Here is a 26,665-nt window from a genome sequence, read left to right as displayed (position 1 = left end):
GACATGGAGTCGTTAGTGTTGCTGGTCTTGGTGCTGTGGCTTGTTGTTACCGACAATGCCAATGGATACTGGCAAGAGCGTATAGAGGATTTCGGCCTACGTCATTGTTTCCATAGCGACAATATTTATGCCACCATTTTGACGGTCACAAATATGGCGACCACCGGTAGCGATACACTGTTGATCATGACGAAGTCTCATTGTCGAGTATTTTATCCGGCCTAGATGACGCGAGTAAGAAGCGATATCACCAGAAAATCAATGATGCTGGTGTACGTGATCCGTACACGTTACCAGGCTATCTTTTTCTGGCTTTGCAGCGCTGCAGCGCGGGTGATCTTCCTGACCTGCAGTCAGGCGTGTGGGAAATACCAGGGAAAAAACATAAAAGAAAAAGGAGCGAGATGCAGAAAGCACCTTCACTATCCAGCGACGTAGGGCATTTACAGGGCGAGCAGAGGGAGAGGTATTTGCAAAAATTGAGGTTAGCAGGCTTAGAGAACGACGTTTACCTGCTTCCACCAGGATTGTTCACTGACGTACGGAAGTACACGAAGCCCTCGTCTTTACCTGACTTCGGCCCACATGATCTGTATACCTATGTCGTTAAAAACCAGGCTGGGTAACATGCCTACATCAGCGGGTCGTCCCTGGAGCCGGTGGTCGCCATCTTATTACAGCTAAGGTTTGTTCACATTTTCATTTACTTTCGGTCCTCAGGATAAACAAAATGTTATTAAATGTCATTGAAATAACTTCTTAGTCTGTTGAGACATGGCCCGTTATAAATTTGCTGTTACCAGGCAATGACCAAGAACTGTATTATTAGGGTCGGTGTAGTTGTAGCAGTGCACTAGCAGCTAGCACTAGCTAATGTCAACAACATAGTAGCTGGTATGTTACTGTAGCAATGTTTACGTTCAGTCATTTGGATGACTGTTAAAACCTTTCAGCCTCAAGTTTTTCCTTTACTGTATTTACTAGTTTACTGAGCTAGCGCGCTCGCTCCCAGCCTGCCCGAGCGCGCTAGCTCAGTAAACTAGTAAATACAGTAAAGGAAAAACTTGAGGCTGAAAGGTTTTAACAGTCATCCAAATGACTGAACGTAAACATTGCTACAGTAACATACCAGCTATTTTTGTTGTTGACATTAGCTAGCTTGACCTTCAAAATGGCGGACACCGGGGCGTCACGTGACCTGTGACATCACGTCGAAATCCTCTATAGATGAGGCGAGGCGCATAAGGCTTCAGAAATTCTTGTAATTCGTAATTCTTCCGGGTTTACGGTGTTTACAGATCCCAGCGTGCTCGCGGGGCGTGTGTGGGCGTGTGAGGACACTCCTCCTCACCAATCAGTGCACAGGGAAGTGTCTCCTCATGCCCCTAGCCCCACTCGGCTCGGTTGGGTTCACTTCAGCCCCACTTCAAAACCGTGCGAGTTTTGGGTGCTGAGTAAGGCTGAAGCGAGCCCAGTCGTGCCACTCTGAGGTAGTCGAAACGCGAGCCGTGTTGGGCTGAAGTGAGCTGAAAAAGGGTAGTGGAAAAGGGCCATTTGAGAGTAATAAGACTGTAGGAAACACTTTTTATTACCGTATATGAACTCTGTGTTTTTCAACGTGGCCCCTCGCAGCAGCAGGTTTTCTGAACCCAGAGGTCTAAAACCAGAGATTAAATTCAGTACAGTATATGCATACCACAGGATGGGCACTTTGCCTGAATTTTAAAAAGGTGAGAGAATATAGTGAAATGGACTGCATCTCACAAAGCAAATGGCAAACTGCTGGCTCAGATATATATTAACTTTAGGCTTTAGGCCAATAGAGATGTGCTCCGTGAAGGCTATAAAATCTTCCTGCAGAATTCAATATTACACATTCCATCTTTTCTTGTATACACACACAAACTCCTTTAATTAGGGGTCAGCTTCCTGTGTATGGATTTACCTTGCAACGGGCTCATCTCGATCCAAATAAATATTGATCCGTCCCACAAATCTAGGCAGAGCGAGAGAGAAGCACAAAACGAGAAGTCAATACCGATATTGGTTTCAGGTATCAGTTTGATAGGCTGCTCATTTACGCAAAAAAAAAAAAAATGCTCGGACAATGATAAGATACCATGCAGTGTATGATTAATGTACATTGTCAGGATTAGGACTGTGATGTATGTGTATTATGTATATTAATACTATGTGAGGTACAATGTGTGTGTGTGTGTGTGTGTGTGTGTGTGTGTGTGTGTGTGTGTGTGTGTGTGTGTGTGTTGCACTACTGAACAGATGACAAAAGTCAGTGATCTGGACAGCAATCAAAACAAAACCGACTGCAAAATTTGCTTTGTGAAAATATCAAGAGGAAGAAATAAAGCAACTTTGGATGATAAAAGTAACCTAATAAACCATCTTAAACGTAAAAATCAGCCAATGTAGGTCAGTCAGTCATCGATAACAACGGATTCAGCCGCAAAAAATAAAAAATTAAAAAATTTTTAAATGTACTTTGCTTATAGTAAAATCCTGGCCGTCAAGACAAGATAACTAATTTAACTAGCTAGTACAATTCAGTTTCACTCAGCAAGCTAACATAATAAAGAAAAATAGCCTCAATGAAGCTCTAGCTCATACCAGCCACTACTGTTGTGTGCGAGTTTAAAATGCGATCAATCCTGTGGGAGGAGTAGCGATTTTTGTGAAACTGCACGTGACCCCTGTGTAGCCGCATCCACGGTAGGTGGCGCCACCTGGTGAACAACTCTTGTTGGAATACGTCTTTAGAGCAGCGGTCTCCAACTTTTCTGGGACTGAGGGCTACCCGAAGGATGAGAAACTATATAGAGGGCTAGTCATTCAAAATAATTTACTTAAAATAAATGAAAGGCTCAACATCCCTTTAAAATAAGACTATGTAGGATTATGTGCTTTTAATTAACAACAATCAAGGAATAGAAACTGGCATTTTAACATTAACATTTTAATTATGAATAATCATAATCTCAACATATCAATACTGTTAGGAATTACCAACTTTTTTTTGCAAATTCCAAAGTTTAATTATGCTAACCCTTATTAGCTAAGTTAATAATGATAATAATGAGGGCGGCACGGTGGTGTAGTGGTTAGCACTGTCGCCTCACAGCAAGAAGGCCCGGGTTCGAGCCCCGTGGCCGGCGAGGGCCTTTCTGTGCGGAGTTTGCATGTTCTCCTCGTGTCTCCGCATGGGTTTCCTCCGGGTGCTCCGGTTTCCCCCACAGTCCAAAGACATGCAGGTTAGGTTAACTCATCTCATCTCATTATCTCTAGCCGCTTTATCCTTCTACAGGGTCGCAGGCAAGCTGGAGCCTATCCCAGCTGACTACGGGCGAAAGGCGGGGTACACCCTGGACAAGTCGCCAGGTCATCACAGGGCTGACACATAGACACAGACAACCATTCACACTCACATTCACACCTACGGTCAATTTAGAGTCACCAGTTAACCTAACCTGCATGTCTTTGGACTGTGGGGGAAACCGGAGCACCCGGAGGAAACCCACGCGGACACGGGGAGAACATGCAAACTCCGCACAGAAAGGCCCTTGCCGGCCCCGGGGCTCGAACCCAGGACCTTCTTGCTGTGAGGCGACAGCGCTAACCACTACACCACCGTGCCGCCCCAGGTTAGGTTAACTGGTGACTCTAAATTGAGCGTAGGTGTGAATGTGAGTGTGAATGGTTGTCTGTGTCTGTGTGTCAGCCCTGTGATGACCTGGCGACTTGTCCAGGGTGTACCCCGCCTTTCGCCCGTAGTCAGCTGGGATAGGCTCCAGCTTGCCTGCGACCCTGTAGAACAGGATAAAGCGGCTAGAGATGATGAGATGAGATGATAATAATGAACATATTCTGTTGTATTTTGTTGTTTCTTGTCATCTCATGTTGAGAAAGTACATTTGCCCTCTTTTAGAATTATACAAACAAAAAGACATTCTGATATTCCCACTGCAATTAGTAGCTGTTACATAAAAACAGGTCTGGAAATGCCAAAGGCACAATAATAAAAGGCTATAATTTTCCTTTTTCAACACACAACAGTTCTGTGAAAAGTTAAAACTATTCAAAATCTGTGGCCGGATGAGCTAATAACAAACCTAGATGTTCTTCGGTAGTGCAGCCAAACAAACAAAACATCCACCCAGATAGTGAGTTCCCATCTATAGCCAGGAACCAAAGGAGCTAAATTGGGTGGACGGGATGGCGCACTCTCTTCCCCGTCAATCATAATGAACTGCAGGCGTCTATGAGCTCATGTATGAGGAAGGAAGTAGATGGCACTTTCCTCCAAGTGTCCAGTTCAAAAAGAACATGTATTTGTGCTTTTTATGACCACTATTTAAACCAACAAACCATAAACGGAGCTAAATAAAAATGTTCTCTGTCGTCCCTGACTGATTAAATGGTACATAGCTTCCTAGTAAGAACCAAGATATATTATAGCTGCATTGGAGCACGAGTATATTAGCTCTGTCTGCTTTTATTGCGCCGATGCTCTCGGCTCTCAGCTAAGTGTTTGCTCAGGCCTTTTACGGTTACATGTGGTGTGTGATACATGTCTTGGATATATTGTTTGTCTTTCAGCAACACACAAGTGTGACATTTGAATTGTTGATATGAAAGGGTAATGACTCACTTGTAGAGGTCTGGTTGGGGTTGTTCACATTCTATAGTGGCCTGCAGTTGGTCCACCTCCTTCTCTGTATTAAAGGCCTTGGTGTCCTGAACTGCATAATAGGTCTTTGTATGGAGAGAAGAGTGCAACAGTGAGCAGTCAGTATGCCAAGGACACACACACACACACACACACACACACTAATGAACTCAATTTCAGTTGCGCCAAAAACGCAGCTCAAATTACAGCAAAATTCAACTCTAACTCCAAGGAAGAAGTAACTCATCTACATAAAGTTTTATTTTCCTGCAGACTCAGCAGCAAGGCACTTTTCCACTCCTCCTCACACAGCATTGAGAGTACTGTAATGCACACTATTTTGCGCCTTAATCACCTTGTGACTGGACTCGCCATCCAAGCTGGCAGTGGTGACGAAACACGTGCCATCGTCTCGACTGGTGGAAAGCAGGATCAGGTCACAAGGGAACGTCTCGTCTTCCTTCACCAACACCACATCACCCACCTTCCAAGCACAAACAGACGCTAAATGTCAATATGGTTATACCATGGTTGTTAGCAAGCCTGTTCTGGTATGAAAATTAAAATCACAAAGATGAAGGTCATGAATCTGCAACATTCATGAAAATCACAGATGGATTTACGTTTACTTGGGTTTCAGAAATCCTTCTTATTCTTTCCATATACTTAACCACATCTCAACTAAAGAAAACCATGTTGTGGGGAAAAAAAAATAAATCCATCATTCTTTTGACCAACACGAAGCTATGATATCATGACCAGGTGCTTATCGGAGCTTTGCTGCTTAACACAGACCCTATTCACAGAGTTCCACTCTGGACAGCAGCCAACAGCGGCTGTAGTGAGAATGACATGGACGATGGACGTTAAATCATAGGTGTTTAAACCTCCTAAATGCTTCATTTCAATTGCACAAATACATACGCAAACACAAATCTATCATTATGATGACTGGTGTATCTGGGACGCTGTTGGCATTGGCGGCCTTTGAGTGTTACGTAACAGATTAGAGACCCTGACTGGATTATGTAGAGGAAGAAAGGAAAGAAAAAAAATATATGCATCTAAATGCACACTCAACTTCTGCCGTTTTGATTTCTCATCATTTTGTTTTGGTGTTGAATAACCTGCACATTTCAGATTAGAAATGCGCATCAGGATTGGGATGCAAGCCATGTGCTGGAGGAATACTCCAGCATTTTCCAACCTGATCTCCATCCACTGTGTCTATAGATAGTTTTCACTGACGTCACAGCATTCTGGAGAACGCCCTCCAGCCGCCATCTTGTGTGGCAAACAAAACGGACCATCGCCATTACCGGCTACGTTATCTCGGACGAATTTATGAAGTTATATAGTCAGTTTTCTAAAATAAAGATCAATGTCGGCAAAATCAAGCAAACAGAAGTATATAGATACATTAGACGACATCTCACGACAACGGTATGCAGCCAAACTGGCCTTGATTGGGGGAATTGACCCCTACGAAGTGGACAAAGATGCATTTTCAAGTGACTATGCAGGGCTGCCAAAGCCTGAAACTGCCAAAGCCTGCTCCAAAGCCTGAAACTGACTTCATCAAACTTTAAAGGCTGTCTGATATATACAACTTTATATATTCACAGCGCACCTTTTGTTGGATGCCGCCTTTTTCGCGGCTGAATCGCGCAGATCCGATTTTTTTTTAGGGGGTGCATTGGAGTGTCTGATTATAATTTCAAAGTAAATTCTGTATTAAAATTACTAAATAAGCAAATCCGTTACAGTCCATGAAACAGGAAGTATAAGGATGAGAAAAAAACAGTTTAAATTGGAAAGCTGCGCACATTTGCGCAGTCCTGCACACTGCTCGGGCTGTGCAAATGTGCGCAGCTTTCCGATTTAAACTGTTTTTTTCTCATCCTTATACTTCCTGTTTCATGGACTGTAACGGATTTGCTTATTTAGTAATTTTAATACAGAATTTACTTTGAAATTATAATCAGACACCCCAACGCCCCCCCCCCCCCCAAAAAAAATCAGATCTGCGCGATTCAGGCGGCATCCACCAAAAGGCGCGCTGTTTGCATCCCAAACACAAATCAAATCATACAGAATAGACCTAAATTGTTTTTCAAAAATGACCCTTGCGTGAGTGAAGTGACAAGTTTCAAATAGAAACGTGACAAACGAGCGATATTAAGTGTACATTACAATGTAAACGTACACTCAGCGGTTCCAGTTAGGCATTCTCCAGAGATTGTTTACATGATGTTTTGGTTTCCAAAAACAAACTTAAACACAATTGATTGTTTATTTAAACAACTTACCACTTATAAAATGATTGGCGCAGACTTTGCTGTGTTTGGAAGGCTGATAATCCTTGCGGTTGATTCTTGCAAGCCATAGATTTCTCCTTTGTATGCTGAGTTTCTTTGTTTGCTCGCCTTCGTGCTCCCGTACAGTGGGAATTCTATAAAAGCTCCGCTTGACTTTATCATCTGACCTATTACGACAGCCGTGAATACAACAGGTGTGCACCATTGCTAGCTTTAAATAGCCTGCTTGGGTTCTTTTGAAGACTTTGAACTCGTGTGTTACAATGTGTGCTCAGTCACCCGTACGGTAAGCTTGACCCGCAAGATGGCCGCCACTAGGGAATCCCCGACTCTGTGACGTCATGTGAAAACTATCTGTAGCGCATTTGTGATTACTTCAAACAACAAGAGTGCTCTGAGAGCACAATCTCTCCCACTGGCAACTATATATATGCTATCAGTGCTTAATACACCCTCATGAAATTGTCAAAGTACAAGTTTGGTAATGAAGGTCTGTAACTTTGGTAAAATGTGACCAAACTGAACGAAATTGTAATACGATGTATAGCAAAGCCTTTTGCAAAGTTTCGGAAAATTCCTGCAAAAATTGTGAGAGGAGTTGATTTCAGAAGACGAGCACACTTTCATGAAATTGTCAAAGTACAAGTTTGGTAATCAAGGGCCCTAACTCTGAAAAAATTTGACCGAATTGAACTAAACTGCAATATGCGTATTGCCAACATATAACAATGCCTTTTGCCAAGTTTCATGAAATTCCTCCAAGAACTGTGAGAGGAGTTCATTTCAGAAGACAACCGCACCCTCATGAAACTGTCAAAGTACAAGTCTGGTAATCAAGGGCCATAACTGCTTTGTCTCTCAGTGTCCAAATTTTGTTTTCTCGGGGTGTAATGATGCATCCGGTCAAGATTCAATTTGACTCACGATTCAAACATCAGAATATTTTGAACAACATTTTAACGATAACTGAAAAGACTCCTTTTTTATTTCTGAATCAAACGATGCAAAACTGTGCATTTTTGTCTGTATAAACTAAATAAATCAAAATTAATATTAAACAAAATGCACTACAGGTTCACTACATCTTAAAAATAAATATATTTATCATGTGACTCGTATGGACCCACGCACGCACCCTTATTAACCCCTTCAATGCCCTTGGACGAGTCACGTACATCATGAAATCTTTTACCGCTGTGCCTTATGACGTACGCTACTCATCATAAACACCTCCTTTTATGTACCTTACATGACATTACTTTTACTTCACAGTGGCACATATGAATTACAGTCAATGCCTAAAACATTCTTCCGTCATAAGGCACAGCGGTAAAAGATTTCATGATGTACGTGACTCGTCCAAGGGCATTGAAGGGGTTAAAGCCACTGGGGGGGGCGTCGTCATGTGACTGGGCAGATACGGATTTTTGAATCCGGTCTGGAAAAAGCTGTATGCGGCCCTGGACCCGTTTCCCTCACTTCTGCCATTTTCGTTTTGCTTGGAATTGTTACTTTGAACAAGAGTGCTCTGAGAGCACAAGATCCCCCGCTGGCAACTATGCCATCTCATCTCATCTCATCTCTAGCCGCTTTATCCTTCTACAGGGTCGCAGGCAAGCTGGAGCCTATCCCAGTTGACTACGGGTGAAAGGCGGGGTACACCCTGGACAAGTCGCCAGGTCATCACAGGGCTGACACATAGACACAGACAACCATTCACACCTCACATTCACACCTATGGTCAATTTAGAGTCACCAGTTAACCTAACCTGCATGTCTTTGGACTGTGGGGGAAACCGGAGCACCCGGAGGAAACCCACGCGGACACGGGGAGAACATGCAAACTCCGCACAGAAAGGCCGTCGCCGGCCATGTGGCTCGAACCCGGACCTTCTTGCTGTGAGACAACAGCGCTAACCACTACACCACCGTGCTGCCCCGCAACTATGCCATAATTCTGGTAAAATGCGACTGAATTGAATAAAATTGCAATATGCATATTACCGACAAACAATCCTGTCAAATTTCATGAAATTCCTCCAAAAATTGTGAGAGGAGTTGGTTTCAGAAGGTGAGCACCCTTCCTGGCACGGACGGATGGACAGACATCGCCATGACAATCCCCCTTCGGGCCTTTTGGCCAGTGACGGATAAAAAATTATAACGTTTCCTTGTACTGAGGAAGGACAGAAAAGCTGTTTACTTATAATGTAGGACTTGGGACAGCTGTGTTACTGAATTGTCAATAAATTGTTTTGCAAAATATTTTGCTAGAATGCTATAATGAATTATAGCTAGGGCTGTCGAAGTTCACGTGATGATAATGCATGAATACAAATTCCTTTTAACACCACTATTTTTTTTGACACGCGATTAATGCCTGCACATTCTGTGCCTCTCCCCCATAGTTTGGGAAATCAGGAAGTGATGTAGCATGAGCGAGCAGCTAGTCTGCATAAGTCATGATAAAGTGCACTTATGTACAGAACCAATTTATATTGTTGCATTCGGACTGTTTACAGAAAACGTGTCTATTTTTTTATGTGCTTTTGATGGTCCAGAGGGGAGAAAAGAAAAGACATGTTAAGGTCCGGGTGTGTGTCCAGGATGTACCCTGCCTTTCGCCCGTAGTCAGCTGGGATAGGCTCCAGCTTGCCCGCGACCCTGTAGAACAGGATAAAGCGGCTAGAGATAATGAGATGAGATATTCCTCTCCCTGCACAGAAATATTCTTGTCCTTGAAAAATCTGTATCTGCTATCTATCCGGCTGTAGATGCACCGGATAGATAGCAGGTTGAAAAAAAATACAGAAGTTTCCTTTAATATGGCAGCACGGTGGTGTAGTGGTTAGCACTGTCACCTCACAGCAAGAAGGTTCTGGGTTCAAGCCCAGCAGCCGATGGGGGTCTTTCTGTGTGGAGTTTGCATGTTCTCCCTGTGTGTGTGGGTTTCCTCCGGGTGCTCTGGTTTTCCCCCACAGTCCAAAGACAAGCAGTTTGGTTAACATGGGGCGGCCTTAGGCTGAAGTGCCCTTGAACGAGGCACCTAAGCCCCAACTGCTCCCCAGGCGGTGTAACATAGTTGCCCACTGCTCTCTCTGTACGTGTGTGTGTGTGTGTGTGTGTGTGTGTGTGTGTGTGTGTGTGTGTGTGTGTGTGTGTGTGTTAACTGCTTCAGATGGGTTAAATGCAGAAAGGAATTTCACAAGTGTACACATGATGAATAAAGTTGTTGTTCTTTTTGTAATTCTGTGAAGCAAATGGCAAGAAATGTACTCCAAGAAACAACTCCAAACATTTTCCTGAAATGTTTAAAAGTAGACGGCCTTTCGATTTCATAAAATCGGTGAAATTTAGTTCCCTCTGAAATTTGGTCATTGTGATACATGTTTATTTCTGTAATATCTTTTAAAAAAACACCACTAGGCCATTCTGTAGCTGAGAAGTTATTTAATTTGAGAGGATTCCCGAACAAATAATGTGCATGAAATCGCCCGTTTCACGCAGTCAAGCAGAAAGAGGAAGTCCGTGTGCGCATGCGTAGGTTTACCTTCTTTTTCTTCATCTTTTGGGTTTTACAGCAGCTGGCATCCAGTGTTGCATTACTGCCATCTACAGGTTTACCTTGACCGTGCACTGACAGTTCCATCATTCTGTCGCTAAACAAACAGCTGATCACACCGAGATGCTCGCTGACCGCCAATATTTATTAGTTTGGTCCTGCGTTTCCTTTCCTTCACAACATAACGTCTTTTCTCCTCACTTTCCGTTACTGTAGTCGGTCTTTCACATTTCATTCACGTCTTCCAGTTTTCTCTCCTGTTTCAAATTTGTATCCCACAATGCTTTGCGCAAACAGGGAAAGCCCACCACGTGATGCATGATGTAGTATCTTGAATGAGGTCATGGTGAAGCAGGAAAAAATAGCGGAAAATTTAGGGCCTGCATTCATTAACTGTTCTATTTTTTTTTAAAAACTAATAAAATTGGAAGTCTATGATTTGAATTTACTACCTTCCAGTCCACTAAACAAAAATAACTGGGTGTCTGGGAAAATTTCTTTTTATGACCTCATCTCATCTCATTATCTCTAGCCGCTTTATCCTGTTCTACAGGGTCGCAGGCAAGCTGGAGCCTATCCCAGCTGACTACAGGCGAAAGGCGGGGTACACCCTGGACAAGTCGCCAGGTCATCACAGGGCTGACACATAGACACAGACAACCATTCACACTCACATTCACACCTACGGTCAATTTAGAGTCACCAGTTAACCTAACCTGCATGTCTTTGGACTGTGGGGGAAACCGGAGCACCCGGAGGAAACCCACGTGGACACGGGGAGAACATGCAAACTCCGCACAGAAAGGCCCTCGCCGGCCACGGGGCTCGAACCCGGACCTTCTTGCTGTGAGGCGACAGCGCTAACCACTACACCACCGTGCTGCCCCTTTTTATGACCTACACTTGAAAAATCTGACAGGCAGTACAGCTTTAAAGCAAAAAAATACCTGGTCATATTTCTAAAGGTATAGCACAGATTTCCAGATACGAGATATTGTCAACCTTCAATGATTTTTTTTTTTTATTACACAAGACTAACTTCACCATGAATGTGTGAACACACTAGCAGTCTGACTCATCTATACAACTCTCCGCTGCCAGACACTAACTGGGACAACACTGTCAGCTGAATCGCATTACAGCATAGAACAGCAGCTAGTTTTCTCCTTGGCCAGTTGGACACTTGGGTCACACAAAGCCTCAGTCCTGAATATAATGACTTCCTTATAAAATGGGAATATACAGAGGCATTGTCAGCAGCAAAAGGTCGATGTCCTTCCTAAAAGGATTTCAAAATGATGTGTATTTTTTGCACCATAATGTTAAATCAACAGTGACTCCGCAGTCAACACACGACTGGATGAATAAATTAATACGGCACGTTTCTTTCAAGTAACACACCTGTAACTTGCGACTCTGCTTGCACACCACTTTGCCTTTTTGGACGACTTGAACAGGGCACTGGTTGATGGCGTTGTCCGCTTTGTGCCTGAGCCAGTCCTCATAGCCCTGCGCAGAAGGGGGTATAAAATGCAAATATAATCTCCATCATGATGCTTGCAGACAATTTTACAATATACATCGCTATAAAACTTGTACAATACTCCGAGGATACTCAAATCGGCTGGCAAAGCGCAAGGAAATGTTTTAAAAAATCAGAAATAAAAATTCTTGACTTTAATTAATATATAACAACCACTCAAAGCGAATGAGATGGAAGAATTTCCAAAAAAAGAAGAAAAAAAAAACAAACAAACACTTGCTTACCTGTTTAATGGCGGTTACAGTGATGACAAAGAAAAGTGGTAAACCACTGGTGATGGGACTGGTGGGAGTGTCGATGATTAACTGCAAAGAGCGATAAAAAGAAAGGACACAGAGACTTTCAGTCTGCTTGTGCCGAGGAAGACAGTGCTACGAAAGAGACTTATTTTCACTAAGGCTCACCTGTACAAGAAAGATGATGAGAAAGTAGAAATTTGCGATTCTTCTAAATTGTTCAAACAAATTCTTCGGAATAAAGTTCCAAAAAGTATACTGTAGGGAGACAGGTTTAGAGGAAGCAACGTTCGGTGAGTGTGAGGGGATTACGGGGAAGTGAGGTAAGCATTATGATAAGACGCTGCATACAGAAGCTGTTTTGATGAAAGAGGATTTCGTCAAATGTTACATTTTCATTTTGGACAGTTTGACACAAATTTGTCCCCCATTGACATGACTTTTTGCCCAAGTTATACCCATTTTACCCCCCTTACACCACTTTGTCCCAACATTTTACACCACTTTCCGGTCATTGTACACTGCTGTTGTTCTTTATTTCACTTTGAAACAAACTTCTGCTCCATTTACACCAATTTTTCACCCAAATACACCAATTTGTTTTTTTGTTTTTTTTACCCCAATTCCAACACTCCCTTTGACTAATTATACACTACTTGCCTCCATTTTACCCCACCATGTGCACTCTTTACCACTTTTATTTTCACTTTATAATCACCTTTATCACAATTTTACACAAATTTTTAAATGTCATTCACATTCCCTTTTGCACGATTTACACTACCGTTCAAAAGTTTGGGGTCACCCAGACGATTTTGTGTTTTCCATGAAAAGTCACACTTTTATTTACCACCATAAGTTGTAAAATGAATAGGAAATATAGTCAAGACATTTTTCTGGCCATTTTGAGCATTTAATCGACCCCACAAATGTGATGCTCCAGAAACTCAATCTGCTCAAAGGAAGGTCAGTTTTATAGCTTCTCTAAAGAGCTCAACTGTTTTCAGCTGTGCTAACATGATTGTACAAGGGTTTTCTAATCATCCATTAGCCTTCTGAGGCAATGAGCAAACACATTGTACCATTAGAACACTGGAGTGAGAGTTGCTGGAAATGGGCCTCTATACACCTATGGAGATATTGCACCAAAAAACAGACATTTGCAGCTAGAATAGTCATTTACCACATTAGCAATGGATAGAGTGGATTTCTGATTAGTTTAAAGTGATCTTCATTGAAAAGAACAGTGCTTTTCTTTCAAAAATAAGGACATTTCAAAGTGACCCCAAACTTTTGAACGGTAGTGTATGGTACATTCCTTCTCAACTTAAATAAATCCCCCCCACCCCCCACCCACACCACACCACCACTTTTCACACCACTGCCTTGCCCCCATTTTTTTTAACCCATTCCATTTAAAATCTTTCCCACCAATTAAACCACTCCCATTCACCAATTACACACACACACACTACATTCGGGCCCCTTTCCCCCTATTTTACACTGCACCACTCCTTCCACTTAAATTTTATACTCCTTCCCCCCGTTTTTTTATTTAGATTTTGTAGTATTTTTCATAATTTTAAAATATTGTAATTATTGCACATTATCTTTTTTTATCCATCTTAATTTGTAACATTAGATATGTATTTTTATCCAAGTAAATACATTTTTTATTATTATTACTACTTTTTACATGCTATGGACTACTTTTCCATATTTACACCACTTTGGTTTTACACCAAAGTTGTCCCACTCTCCACACACACACACACACACACACACACACACACACACCCTTCCCAAGTTAATATTCAACAAGCAAATGCTTAATGAAAATGTCTGTAAAGGCTCTACCTAATCTTTTTTTTTTTAAATATTTTTCTAACTGTTGAGACTATTGCATTTTAGATCGACCTTCATAAAAGGTAAATTAAGTGCTGTTCTAGACTACAGGGTTCAATACAGAATGCTTTAATTTAATCTGTGAATCGAAGAGACTAGTCTCATGGCAATCATGTTGAAGGAGTTTCAATATTGTCTCAGACCTTGGAGGAGACTATCCGGTTGTCAGGGAACCTCTGAGGGATGTAGGCCTCAGTGCCAGGGGGTGGCACTTTCTGTCCAATATACACTGTCCTGCTGTCCACCCAGTTCTCCTCCCCTGCACACTGTACATAGAGAGAGAGAGAGAGAGAGAGAGAGGTTATTCATTTACTTATTAGCTAATAAGCTCTTTCTTCCATTCATCATCCCTTCTTCCACAGTCTGAGAGCGACTCTCTCAAAGCTGTTCTTGGTAATGAAAGCTATGAACAACACAGCTGCAGTTCTACAAAATATAATTTAACCAATTAAAGACTGGATAACATTTCTCTCTAAAAAGCCCATGATCACCACATTACCCCCAAAAGTGCTTAATTATATCAGAAACTTATATTTGAATCATACTGCTTTTGAAGTGCTCTTTCCAGTGCCACACTTGATGCCTCTCGGATTCCCACTAAAGGCTCTCACTAAAGACTCTGATGGCCATTTCAAACCATACACTTATTCTTTTACGTCAGTCTCTGAAAGCTTGACAATCCAGTCTTTGCCAACACTCCAAATGAAAAGTCCCATCTGAAAAGTGTCTGCTTTATAGAGTTCACACGTTCAAATTTTGATAATGCCACAGCCATCCTTGGCAAGGAGCCCAAGCAAAACTATCCAGCCAATGGAGGGTGTCTGTGAGCTCATGTATGCAGAAGAGGGCAGATAGCGCTTTCCTCGGAGTGTGTTCAGCTGCCCTGTGGTGTTTGAAAAGCCGCTATGGCTAGTTTCACATATCTAGGAGGAAGTACATGTTGGTCTTCAGCCTCCCTGGTGAGAAGCTGTGGTGTGATCGGGTAGACCTACTGTAGTGTAGCGTAGTGGCTGGGAATTGGCAAAGTAACCAGAAAAAAAAAAAAGCTGTGATTGGATGCGAATACTTATGTTTTCTCGTTAGCACCCTAAATTAGATTCCGTGCAGCCATTCATCATAATCTCCAGCACTGTTGCCAGGTCAGGGTCCATGTGGACCCCACTGATCCATGTCATATTAACTGGAGCATAGTTTTCCTGCCACAACCTTCCCATTTCCAGGTTTGGGAAACAACCATTCACACACATTCACACCTATGGACAATTTAGAGTCAATTTGTCTTTGGACTGTGGGGGAAACCGGAGCACCCGGAGGAAACCCACGCAGACCATGCAAACTCCACACAGAAAGGCCCCCGTCAGCCACTGGGCTCAAACCCAGAACCTTCTTGCTGTGAGGAGACAGTGCTAACCACTACATCACCGTGCCACCCGCAGCCAGTCGTCATCATTCACATAATTATTTGAATCAGATTGACCTGTAGGCACATGGTTTCAATATGAATTCACCTGCTCCTGGAGGACCCTAGCGATTGTTTAAGAACATATCTACACCAACAAAATCAAATTTGAACATCCCACACTGAACTACTCAATCTATTATTAAAAAACCAGATAGAAAAATGGTACAACTACAAGGCCGCCTAGAGGAGACTGTCCACTAAGAGTCAGTGACTGCATAAAGAGGGCATTAGTCATGGCAGCAATCCCGGCATCAGCAGCATATTCCTGGAGCCACTACAGAAATGACTGTGATTGAGATGGGCTGGGAAAGACAGGAGAAAGGAGTCACTTCAGAAACTTAAACGTCTCCAAATTAAGTAATTAGTGAAGCAATAACTCTCAAGATGTCCACGGCTTTCAGTTTCAATCTCCTGTGAATGATGACCAGCTCTTATATAAGAGCCATTTAGAAGAGTCAGGAGACAATAAGAGCTTACTCTACTGTAGGCACTGGAACGCTGAAAATATCACTTAGAAGAAACCCAACTGGACAAGCATGCTTGACAAACATGATCTTTAGCATAAAAGTTTAAAGCTAGACGGCCTTTCAACTTCATAAAAATCGTTGAAATTTAGTTCTCTCTGAAATTTGGTCATTGTAATACGTTTGTTTCTGTAATATATTTTAAAAAAATAAAATAAATAAAGGGATATATATGCGGCCATTCTGTGGCTAGGAAATTGCTCACTTTGTGCAGGAAAGCAGACAGAGGAAGTCCGTGTGTGCATGCGCAGGTTTACCTGCTTTTTCTTCTTCTTTTGGGTTTTACGGCAGCTGGCATTCACAGTGTTGCATTACTGCCATCTACAGGTTTACCTTGACCGTACACTGACCGTTACATCATTCTGTCGCTAAACGAACACACCGAGGTGCTCGCTGACCGCCGATATTTATTAGTTAGGTCCTGCGTTTCCTTTCCTTCGCAACATAACGGCTTTTCTTCTCGTTTTCCGTTACTGTAGTCGGTCTTTCACATTTCATTCGCGTCCTCCATTTTCCTCTCCTGTTTCAAATTTGTATCCCATAATGCCTTGTGTGAACGGGGAAAGTGCACCATGTGATGCACAAGGTAGTATCTTGAATGAGGTCATGGTGAAGCAGGAAAAAAATAGCAAAGAATTTAGGGCCACGTGACCCTAAATTCATTAATTGTTCCATTTAAAAAAAAACTAATAAAATTGGACGTCTGTGATTCAAATTCAGTCGCTTTCGGTCCTAAACAAAAATAATTAGGTGTTGGGGCAAATTCTTTTTATGACCTAAACCAGTCTACCTTTAATCTCTGTAGTATATTTATACTTGTATCTGATCACCTGTATAATATACACTTTTTTGGGGGGACTCTCTTATAACATAAGGAAACAGAAATTTGCTTACGAGTGGCTACAACTGGGGATCAGTTAACATGATCACTCATCATCATCATGGCTTTAATTCACAGCAAGCTAATCAAGCTTCATTCCAGCTCCTCAGTCGCACAATAAACCGAGGGATTTTTCTGAACAACTGACTTCCATATGGCTCTGCTCCCTCTTCTCTACATCAACTGGAGTTGCATGTTATACTGGGAAATAGGCTTCATTCTCAATTTACATTCCTCCTGCACGTTAATCATGCTCTGATGTGATTTCAATGGCCATTAGTGTTCCTGTCATTTGCGTTCTCCCTATCCACTGAGCTACGTCATCTTTCTCACATTACTCCGTCTATTCAGGCTTTCCCGCTAAAGGAAGACCTGAAAGCTTGGGAGGCTGGACAGGAAGTTTTAGAAATGATTTGCTTCTCGGTGAGAGCGTGTGTGCATGTCATTGTACATGATGTGAGAAGAATACGGACACAGTGTTCACAGCCAGTACAGTGCAGACAAGTAGTCAGCTATGAGTGTGTGAGAGAGAGAGAGAGAGAGAGAGAGAGAGAGAGAGAGAGAGAGAGAGAGAGAGAGAGAGAGCGCAAATGCATGAGAGAGAGACAGCGATAGAAAGAGCGAGAGGCAGAGAGCGAGCAAATGCATGAGACAGACAGACAGACAGATATATGTGTGAGAGAGAGACACACACACACACACACACAGAAAGCGAGTGAGTGGCAGAGAGAGACAGACAGAGAGGCAGAGAGCGAGTGAGAGACAGACAGACAGTGAGAGAGCGCATGAGAGACAGCGAGAGAGATCGAGAGACAGAGAGAGAGCACACGAGAGAGAGACAGCGAGAGCGTGAGATCGAGACGGATGGAAGTAAGCTCAAAGCTGGTCAGTGAGGCTCTGTCCTCATAACCAGGGTTTAATCTAGCCTTCACACACTCACTCACTCACTCTCTCTCTCTCTCTCTCTCACAGACACACATTTATTGTTTACACAGACAGCCTAATGCTGTTTTGTCCGACACTTTGGAGGAGTAAAATGCTACATCAAAGCAGGAAGGACTGGATTAGTTAAACACATCAACCAGTGATGACAGAGAGGAGTTAGCTGTTACTAGCCTTTCAGTTACATCAGGAATAAAACAACGATGATGTGTGCTATTTTAGGAAGAGTTACAATGGCACTATGGTGTGATCTATTTACCATTTCAATTACAAAAGTTATCCTATTACAGTAGGTCCCAAAGTTATTCCTCTTATCCCATAGCTATTTAACGATGATTAAAATTTATTAAAGAACAACATTGTAGCAGCTATAAATAGCCGTTCCCTCAGTCGCCTCTCTATTTTCCTCCAAGTTTACAAGACAGAATATACGCAGGTGGTCATATTCCTGAGAAACCGCAAGGCAAAAAGTCCTCTGTCCAAAAGACTTCGCCATGTCGGAAAAATTCAAGTCAGAGCTTCACCTGCCACACCGGAAACTCCTTCCAAAAATGTTAAATAAGGTGTCTCTGCGTATAAAGCTTCAACATGGCAACAATTATACTTTTTAAATTGTTTATGCGAAAGGCTTGCCATACAAGTCTGCATTCTGACCAATCAAAATCAAGAATTCAACTGCGCTGTGGTATAAACACGCTCTTAAATCTGAAACCGATTAGACTGCCTACTGCGAAATACATACTTAAAAGGTGCAGTGTGTCATGTTTAGAAGCTTTAGTAGACTTGTAATAATTATATCATGTCAAAGAATTCGTGATTTGTACTTCCCAAATACTGCCAATGAATTGATCTGTGCAGTTTTTGGGTTTTATTTCAGGCTTCTGTTTACATTTTTCTGGCCCAGAAAATAATACAGCCCCCTTTCCAGAGTAAACCCATTTTCATTTATTTAAAAATGAAAAAAAAAAAAGAAGAAGAAGAAGAAGAAGAAGTCTCTCACAAACTATGTCATGTCAGCAAAAAGAGTTGGGCTTGTCAGGGTATGTTTTAATTGCATTTGTAGTTGATATGACCGGCAGCAGGGGGCTCTCGAAATGAAACTACTGCTTTAATCCATCTCAACAGTTTTTAATTGTATTTATATACGTAAACAAGAAATCAGGACAAACTCCTTAGGTGTAAACAAACTGATAATTAAGAATTTTCTGGCTCACTTTATTATTATCAAATTAGATAGATTAGTAAAACCCATTTCACATTTAGGGGCGGCACGGTGGTGTAGTGGTTGGCGCTGTCGCCTCACAGCAAGAAGGTCCGGGTTCGAGCCCCGTGGCCGGCGAGGGCCTTTCTGTGCGGAGTTTGCATGTTCTCCCCATGTCCGCGTGGGTTTCCTCCGGGTGCTCCGGTTTCCCCCACAGTCCAAAGACATGCAGGTTAGGTTAACTGGTGACTCTAAATTGAGCGTAGGTGTGAATGTGAGTGTGAATGGTTGTCTGTGTCTATGTGTCAGCCCTGTGATGACCTGGCGACTTGTCCAGGGTGTACCCCGCCTTTCGCCCGTAGTCAGCTGGGATAGGCTCCAGCTTGCCTGCGACCCTGTAGAAGGATAAGGCGGCTAGAGATAATGAGATGAGATGAGATTTCACATTTAAATATCTTTTAGAGACGCACGTGCTGTGTAATCACACACTCGTATATCAAACACACATTAACGAGAGGTGGGGTTGAGTTGTAGATGAGGAATGGATCCGTGTTGTGGCAGCACAGTGCCCTAGTTTTAAAGGCACTCAGATTACACGTGCACCACGTTCACCCACACACACACCAACTGACCAGCCAAGCGGCTAAACTTACATACCACTCAGGTGCCAGCTCAACTTCTCTCTCTCTCACACACACACACACACACTCATCCAATATAGAGTTCATCTTTCAGTCCATCATAATAAACTGTGCTATACAACAAACCAATGAAAACATTAAATCAAAATCACTAAAAAGTACACACACCTTGATTTCTTTTAAAAACATTTGTATCCTGGGAAGCAGTCACAGTGTCAGCACTTTTCACTTCCTGTTTTTAACTCTCAAGGATGTTAATAGTTTATCGGATTAGAGCAGGTGAGCATTCAGGAGCTCCAGTGAGCTGCTTTGAGTTCCAATCACCCAAGAAAGACTTTAGAGCTTGAAATTGAATTTGAGAAGCGTGACGTTAAAATGGACAAGTGCCAAGCTCTCTTTCCGTCTCTCTCAGTCTGTGTGTGTGTGTGTGTGTGTGTGTGTGTGTGTGTGTGTGTGTGTGTAAAAAAAAAAAAAAAGACAGGGCATCATTTCTGTAACACACCCAAACGCAACACAGGACAGGATACAATGATTTGGCAGACAGTCATGGCTGAAACAGGATACACAAGCAGACACGCATTAAACACATGGACAGCAGGCCATTTAGTAACAGACAATACAAGATGCCTATGACGACAGCAAGACGTGATGAGCTGAGAGAAGCAGATCGTGTTACCTATAACCATCAGCAGATGGATGTAATTTAGTCACGTGTCAAAAGCAAACGTGCATGGTCATCTCTTTTTTTGTTCGTTCATGTAGGATTGTGTGCGCGCGCGCATTTTGCTACATCTAACCCTCACTGCCACTGCTTGCATTAAAGCATCTCGTTCTGCTAATCTTTCTGAAAAAGGATGGGAAAAGAGGTCACCATTTTAAAATCTCCACAGCATACGAAAAAACTCTCTCTCTCCAGCTAAAGCTTTGCAAATTAGACAGTCTCTAAAATCACAAACGCGATTCTGACCCGCGTCTCAATACCAAGGATTGAAAGTGTGCGCTGGCATAACAAGACCAACTGTGAGCTACTGCTCACTTGCGTATCCCCCCCACTCTCGCTTATATCAGAATGCAAGCAACCGAAGGAATAGGACACTTATTATGAATGTTGACTTCAACAAATAATTAACCCTGAAACAAGTAAGTAAAGAGCCGTGTCTCTCCCCAGGGATTTCAAATAGCATCCTGGTAAACTGCCATTTTGAAATAGTATTTTGCTTCTTGAAATAGCATCAAACTCCACCCTATATGTTTCATATTGTAAATACATTCAGTCGGTAAACAGGAAGTCGATGTGCGACAGACCTGAAAACGCTATACACGGTATAGTCAAACCTACAGACTGAGGTTCAAACAAAGACGCCCCCTCCAAAAAAAAAAAATCAAAATCCCAACATTTGCAGCCAGGTCCCCTGTTGTGGTTTATTCAACCGCATGTGTTCATGGGAAATATTTAGCTGAAGGAAGCTCTTCAGAGACGAGGTACAGGGCTTGAGACGTGACGCTACCCAAGATGGGGTAGTTTTCATAGATTTGTATTTTATTTATCGTCTTTGGTCAGATTAGCAAACTACACACACGCAGTCGGGGGGGAAACTCAATTAGTAAGACATGTACATGTTTCAAAGCTGATGCATCTCCTCTGATAAAAGATGGCGATGTTAACATGTAATAAAACCACTTTGAATCGTCTGATTTACAGCCATGAACATGAACGATTAAAGGTAGACTGCCTTTCAGATTTTTCAGGTTTAGGTCATAAAAAGAATTTTATTGGCTGGGAAGAAGTGCTCAAGAAAGTTTCCTTTTTCTCCTGAGGAAGCAAAAAATATCTATTAAAAGGTCATGGGAAAATGGCACAAGTGGGCTTGAAGTACCAGTATTTGTGCATCCTGGTGACATTTGCAAAGTTCGTTTTTTTTTTCTTTTATAGATTGATGTGATGTTTGAGAGCTCGGGAGACTTCCATGAGACCCCCATGAACCCACTACGAGTCCCCGATACACCTTTTGGTAACAACCTTACCTAAAATTCTTTGCAAAATCAGTTAGGACCAAACAGAGCAGATAAGTTTGACATTCGGGGTGGGTTGTGGGGAAGCCATGGCGTAATGGTTAAAGGACACAGCTTTGGGACCAAAAGGTCTCTGGTTCGAGTCCCAGGACCAGCAGAAATAGCTGAAGTACCTTTGAGCAAGACATCTAACCCCCAACTGCTCCTCAGGCTACTCTGGGTATTTTGTACATCGCTCTGGATAAGATAAGAGCGTCTGCTAAATGCCTTTAATGTAATGTAATGTAACATGGTATGACAAAAATATATCATGATACTTGAAGGCATTTCTTCGATACATGGGCTTGCTAGCAAAAAGATCTAACCAAGCATTAGTGTTGCAGAAAGAAAAACACTGATGCTACATTTAATGTTTATAAAATTCTTTTAATTTTTTTAAAAACTGAATAGACAAAAACGTACAAATCTTAACATTTTATAAAATCAGTTGCTTCCGGAGAGTTGGTAAAAATGACCATTTTTATATAAATTGGAATGTTATGAGTTGAAAATGGTTCAAACTGCCATCTACTGTTTATGATCATCCTGAACCTTGCAAGGCCGATGCTGACGTGGAGCTGACTGTTCGTTATTTCTCTACATCGTCAAACTTCTCATCTCATCTCATTATCTGTAGCCGCTTTATCCTGTTCTACAGGGTCGCAGGCAAGCTGGAGCCTATCCCAGCTGACTGCAGGCGAAAGGCGGGGTACACCCTGGACAAGTCGCCAGGTCATCACAGGGCTGACACAGACACCACCGTGCCGCCATTGTGAAACTTAATATTAAAAAAAAATGCTTTCTAAATCAGAGGTGGGTGGCCCATCTCCCCCAACCCCTGCCCTTGAGTGAGAGTCTCCATAACTGTTTAGCATTTTTCAATATTATGCAGAGGATGCAGTCAGACTCAGAGCTGAGAGTAAAATTACTGGAGGACAATTGGGACACTTCCTGATCATGTTGCAGAGCTACAGGAAGTTTGGGACAGGACTCAAGTCTGGGCTCATTTGTATTCTGTCCATTATCTGACTGTTGCTGCATCTCTCCATCTCTTCTCTCTCGACGTGTGAAACAGGGACTCGTCTTGCAGTCTTGCCAGATCTGAGTGCCCACACATACACAGTGCATGGCGGCCCTTTCACCTCACACCCACGCACTCAGCAGATAGCACACACACACACACACACACACACGCTTGCAGGAAGCAAACAGCGAAAAAGACCTTTTCCAGGATATGATCAGTGTATGTACTAGGATTTGTGCCAAGTTGAAAGAAAAAGCACAAAGAACATACAGAACTAACACATGACCTCAAATCTACGTGTAGCTAAAATAAAACGCCATACTTATACAATCTAGACGCTCCAAGACAAAAACATAGCCTACTGCAATATATTGATGTTTATGGAAAGTAAGGAGAAAAAAGTCAAAAGTTTCAACATTTAAAGTATTTTTTTTCCAGTAATGAAAATAGCTGAAGGTTTATTAAGCCCGATCCTGCATGACTTGCTAATTTACTAAATGCTTCGCAAAATTGAGCCTGGAATTTGGCTTGTTTAGTGATTTTTTTTTTTTTAAACGAATGCAAAGGAAAAATAAAACGAAAACTAAACATCACAAGCTCCTTTGTAAAACTTAGCTAGCAAGTCAAGTAAACCAACTAATTCACAGCTAGGTGCATAAAAAAGTATTTATAAATCAATCGCAATCACAGGTATTTACTGTATGCGAGCACTGAGCACTAAGAAATGTGCACTTTGGATTTACACTTTGCTTGTGAGTCAAGGTACAATTGTTGGCACTGAAAGCTCATTCTTAATGTCCATGCTCGCTGATGCTGCCCAGCATGCAAGAACAACTTCTTCTTCTTCTGGCTGCTCCCGATTAGGGGTCGCCACAGCGGATCTTTCGTCTCCATTGCTCCCCATCTTCCGCATCCTTCTCTACCACACCTGCCACTTTCATGTCCTCTCTCACCACATCCATGTATCTCCTCTTTGCCTTTCCTCATTTTCGTTTGCCTGGCAGCTCCATCCTCAACATTCTCCTTCCAACATGCTCTGCATCTCTTCTCAGGATGTGCCCAAACCATCTCAGTCTCATCTCTCTTAGCTTAATTCCCAAGCTCTCTACATGTGCTGTCCCTCTGATGTGCTCGTTCCTTATCCTGTCCAACCTCCCATCGCAAACCTTAACATCCTCAACTCCGCCACCTCCAACTTTGCCTCCTGTCTCTTCGTTAAGGGTACGGTCTCCAATCCATACATCACAGCTGGTCTCACTACTGTCTTATACATCTTACCTTTCACTTTTGCTGGGACTTTCCTATCACAAATCCTTCTCCAACTGCTCCATCCTGCCTGCACTCGCTTTCTCACCTCACTATCGCAGCCCCCATTTTCCTGTACAGTTGACCCCAGGTACTTGAATTCACCAACTTTCTTTACATCTACTCCTTGCATCTTCACTACACTCTCATCCCCATTCTCATTGATGCACATGTATTCTGTTTTGCTCCTGCTCACCTTCATTCCTCTTCATTCCAATGCATCCCTCCATCTCTCCAAACCCAACTCAACCTCCTTTCTACTTTCACTACATATCACAATATTATCCGCAATCATTATGTTCCATGGTGACTCTTGCCTCACTTCGTCCGTCAAGCTATCCATCACTATGGCAAACAAAAAAGGACTCAAAGCAGATCCTTGATGGAGTCCCACCTTCACCTTGAACCATTCAGTCGTTCCAACTGCACACCTCACTGCTGTTTCACTGTTCTCATACATGTCTTGCACCACTCTAATATACTTCTCATTCACTCCACACTTTCTCATACAATACCATAACTCATCTCTCGGCACTCTATCGTATGCCTTCTCCAGGTCTACAAACACGCAATGTAGCTTTCTCTGGCCTTCCCTGTACTTCCCCATTAACATTCTTAAAGCAAAAATTGCATCCGGCGTGCTCTTCCTTGGCATAAACCCGTACTGCTGTTCACAGATTGCTACCTCTCTTCTCAATCTCGCCCCCAATACCCTTTCCCATAGCTTCATGGCGTGGCTCATCAATTTTATTCCTCTGTAATTAATGCAGCTTTGTACATCTCCCTTATTCTTGTATATTGGGACTAGCGCACACTTTCTCCATTCATCTGGCATTTTCTTATTCTCTAGGATCTTATTAAACAATCTCGTTAGGAACTCCACAGCCAGCATGCAAGAACAGAGCTAGATAAAAATGTTCCATGATGCCACAATGCATTTAAAGCCCAGAAATGTTCATCCATCCATCCATCCATCCATCCATCTATTATCCATAACCACTTATCCTGTGCAGGCAAGCTGGAGCCTATCCCAGCTGACTATGGGTGAGTGGCAGGGTACACCCTGGACAAGTCACTAGATTATTGCAGGGCTGACACACAGACAAATAACCATTCACACCCTCATTCACACCTACGGTCAATTTAGAGCCACCAATTAGCCTAACCTGCATGTCTTTGGACTGTGGGGGAAACTGGAGCACCCGGAGGAAACCCACGCAGACACGGGGAGAACATGCAAACTCCATACGGAAAAGCCCCCATCGGCCACGGGGCTTGAACCCAGAACCTTCTTCCTGTGAAGCAACAGTGCTCACCACTACACCACCGTGCCGCCGCCCAGAAATGTGTTTTGTTAAATATTACAGCATGTCTAAAAATCATTTGCTATGGTCGCAGACTTGACATCACTTGTTCCCACCAAAGATTTGGAAGGTGGTGGTTATTCATTTCACACTCTCCGTGTAAACACAAGTATGAAACTGAGAACTGAGAAACCAAGTGACCTGCTCGCGGTCCTGTGCTAGAGCTGAAGGATTTAAAGCTCAGATCTGAGCTCAGCACTTGAGCAGCTTAGACACACAGAGTGCAGGAATGGAGGGAGGAACCATGAGCGGGAAAGGAACCAGAGTGCTCGAAATGTCAGCTTTCATTAGACTTGTCACCTTTCAACACGACAATCCTGACAAACACACCTCGGGCAGATCATTACATAAGACACTCACTAAAGTTTGCCTTTTCTTGGTCGGAGATCAAAGTTTCACATTTAACATCTAACAAGGTAAAGGAAATGGCAGCATTTATTTATTTGATGAAAGACTGTTCCCACATACAGCGAGGATGCCAGCGTCAATAAATGGATGAGATCTTGGAGAGAGAAGGGGAAAGAAGAAGAAAGACTTACGAGTCTCATTTGGCAAAACATACAACACAATCTTTTTCCTGCTTGATCACCAACATGAAATAAGAAAGATGGAGATTACATCTTTTAACTAGACTGCATTTCCGCAGAGAACATCCAAAGTGTGCTTGCTGAGCTGTAGCAGAACAGCTATCATGCTAGCATGCCAACATGCTAATACCAACATGCTAACAACTAGCATGCTAACAACTAGCATGCTAACAGTTAACATACTAACATGCTAACAGCATACCAACATGCTAAAAGCTAGCCTGTTAACATGTTAATGCTAACATGTTAATAGATAACATGCTAACAGCTAGCATTCTAACATGCTAATGATTAACATGCTATTTGTTAAAATTCTAACACTAAGGATAATATGCTGACAGCTATCATGCTAACAGCTAACAGGCTAATGTGCTAATGGCTACTATGTTAACTTTTAGCATGCTAACACGCTGAGGGTGACATGCTAACATTTAGCAT

The 26,665-nt window shown here is 42.5% G+C and overlaps 1 protein-coding gene across 9 annotated transcripts in view; it reads right to left on the bottom strand.

The window, feature by feature from the left end:
- Positions 1-26,665, bottom strand: part of atp11a (ATPase phospholipid transporting 11A) — a 191,645-nt gene that overhangs the window by 85,393 nt on the left and 79,587 nt on the right. For 8 of the 9 annotated variants that reach the window (XM_060898855.1, XM_060898856.1, XM_060898857.1 and 5 more), the window contains 8 exons: positions 14,389-14,511; positions 12,509-12,598; positions 12,329-12,409; positions 11,963-12,070; positions 5,037-5,165; positions 4,664-4,767; positions 1,946-1,996; positions 1,593-1,657 (listed from right to left, as the gene is read on the bottom strand). In XM_060898855.1, the coding sequence (XP_060754838.1) occupies positions 1,593-1,657; positions 1,946-1,996; positions 4,664-4,767; positions 5,037-5,165; positions 11,963-12,070; positions 12,329-12,409; positions 12,509-12,598; positions 14,389-14,511 (751 nt within the window). The remainder of the gene's footprint in view (positions 1-1,592; positions 1,658-1,945; positions 1,997-4,663; positions 4,768-5,036; positions 5,166-11,962; positions 12,071-12,328; positions 12,410-12,508; positions 12,599-14,388; positions 14,512-26,665) is intronic. The other variant, XM_060898858.1, reaches the window with a different exon arrangement.

This window comes from Neoarius graeffei, chromosome 18 (genome assembly GCF_027579695.1).
Source record: "Neoarius graeffei isolate fNeoGra1 chromosome 18, fNeoGra1.pri, whole genome shotgun sequence".
In the NCBI taxonomy this organism is placed as follows: domain Eukaryota; kingdom Metazoa; phylum Chordata; class Actinopteri; order Siluriformes; family Ariidae; genus Neoarius; species Neoarius graeffei.
The sequence above is the reverse complement of the archived record's forward strand: the minus strand, read 5'-3'. Positions and strand labels throughout refer to the sequence as shown.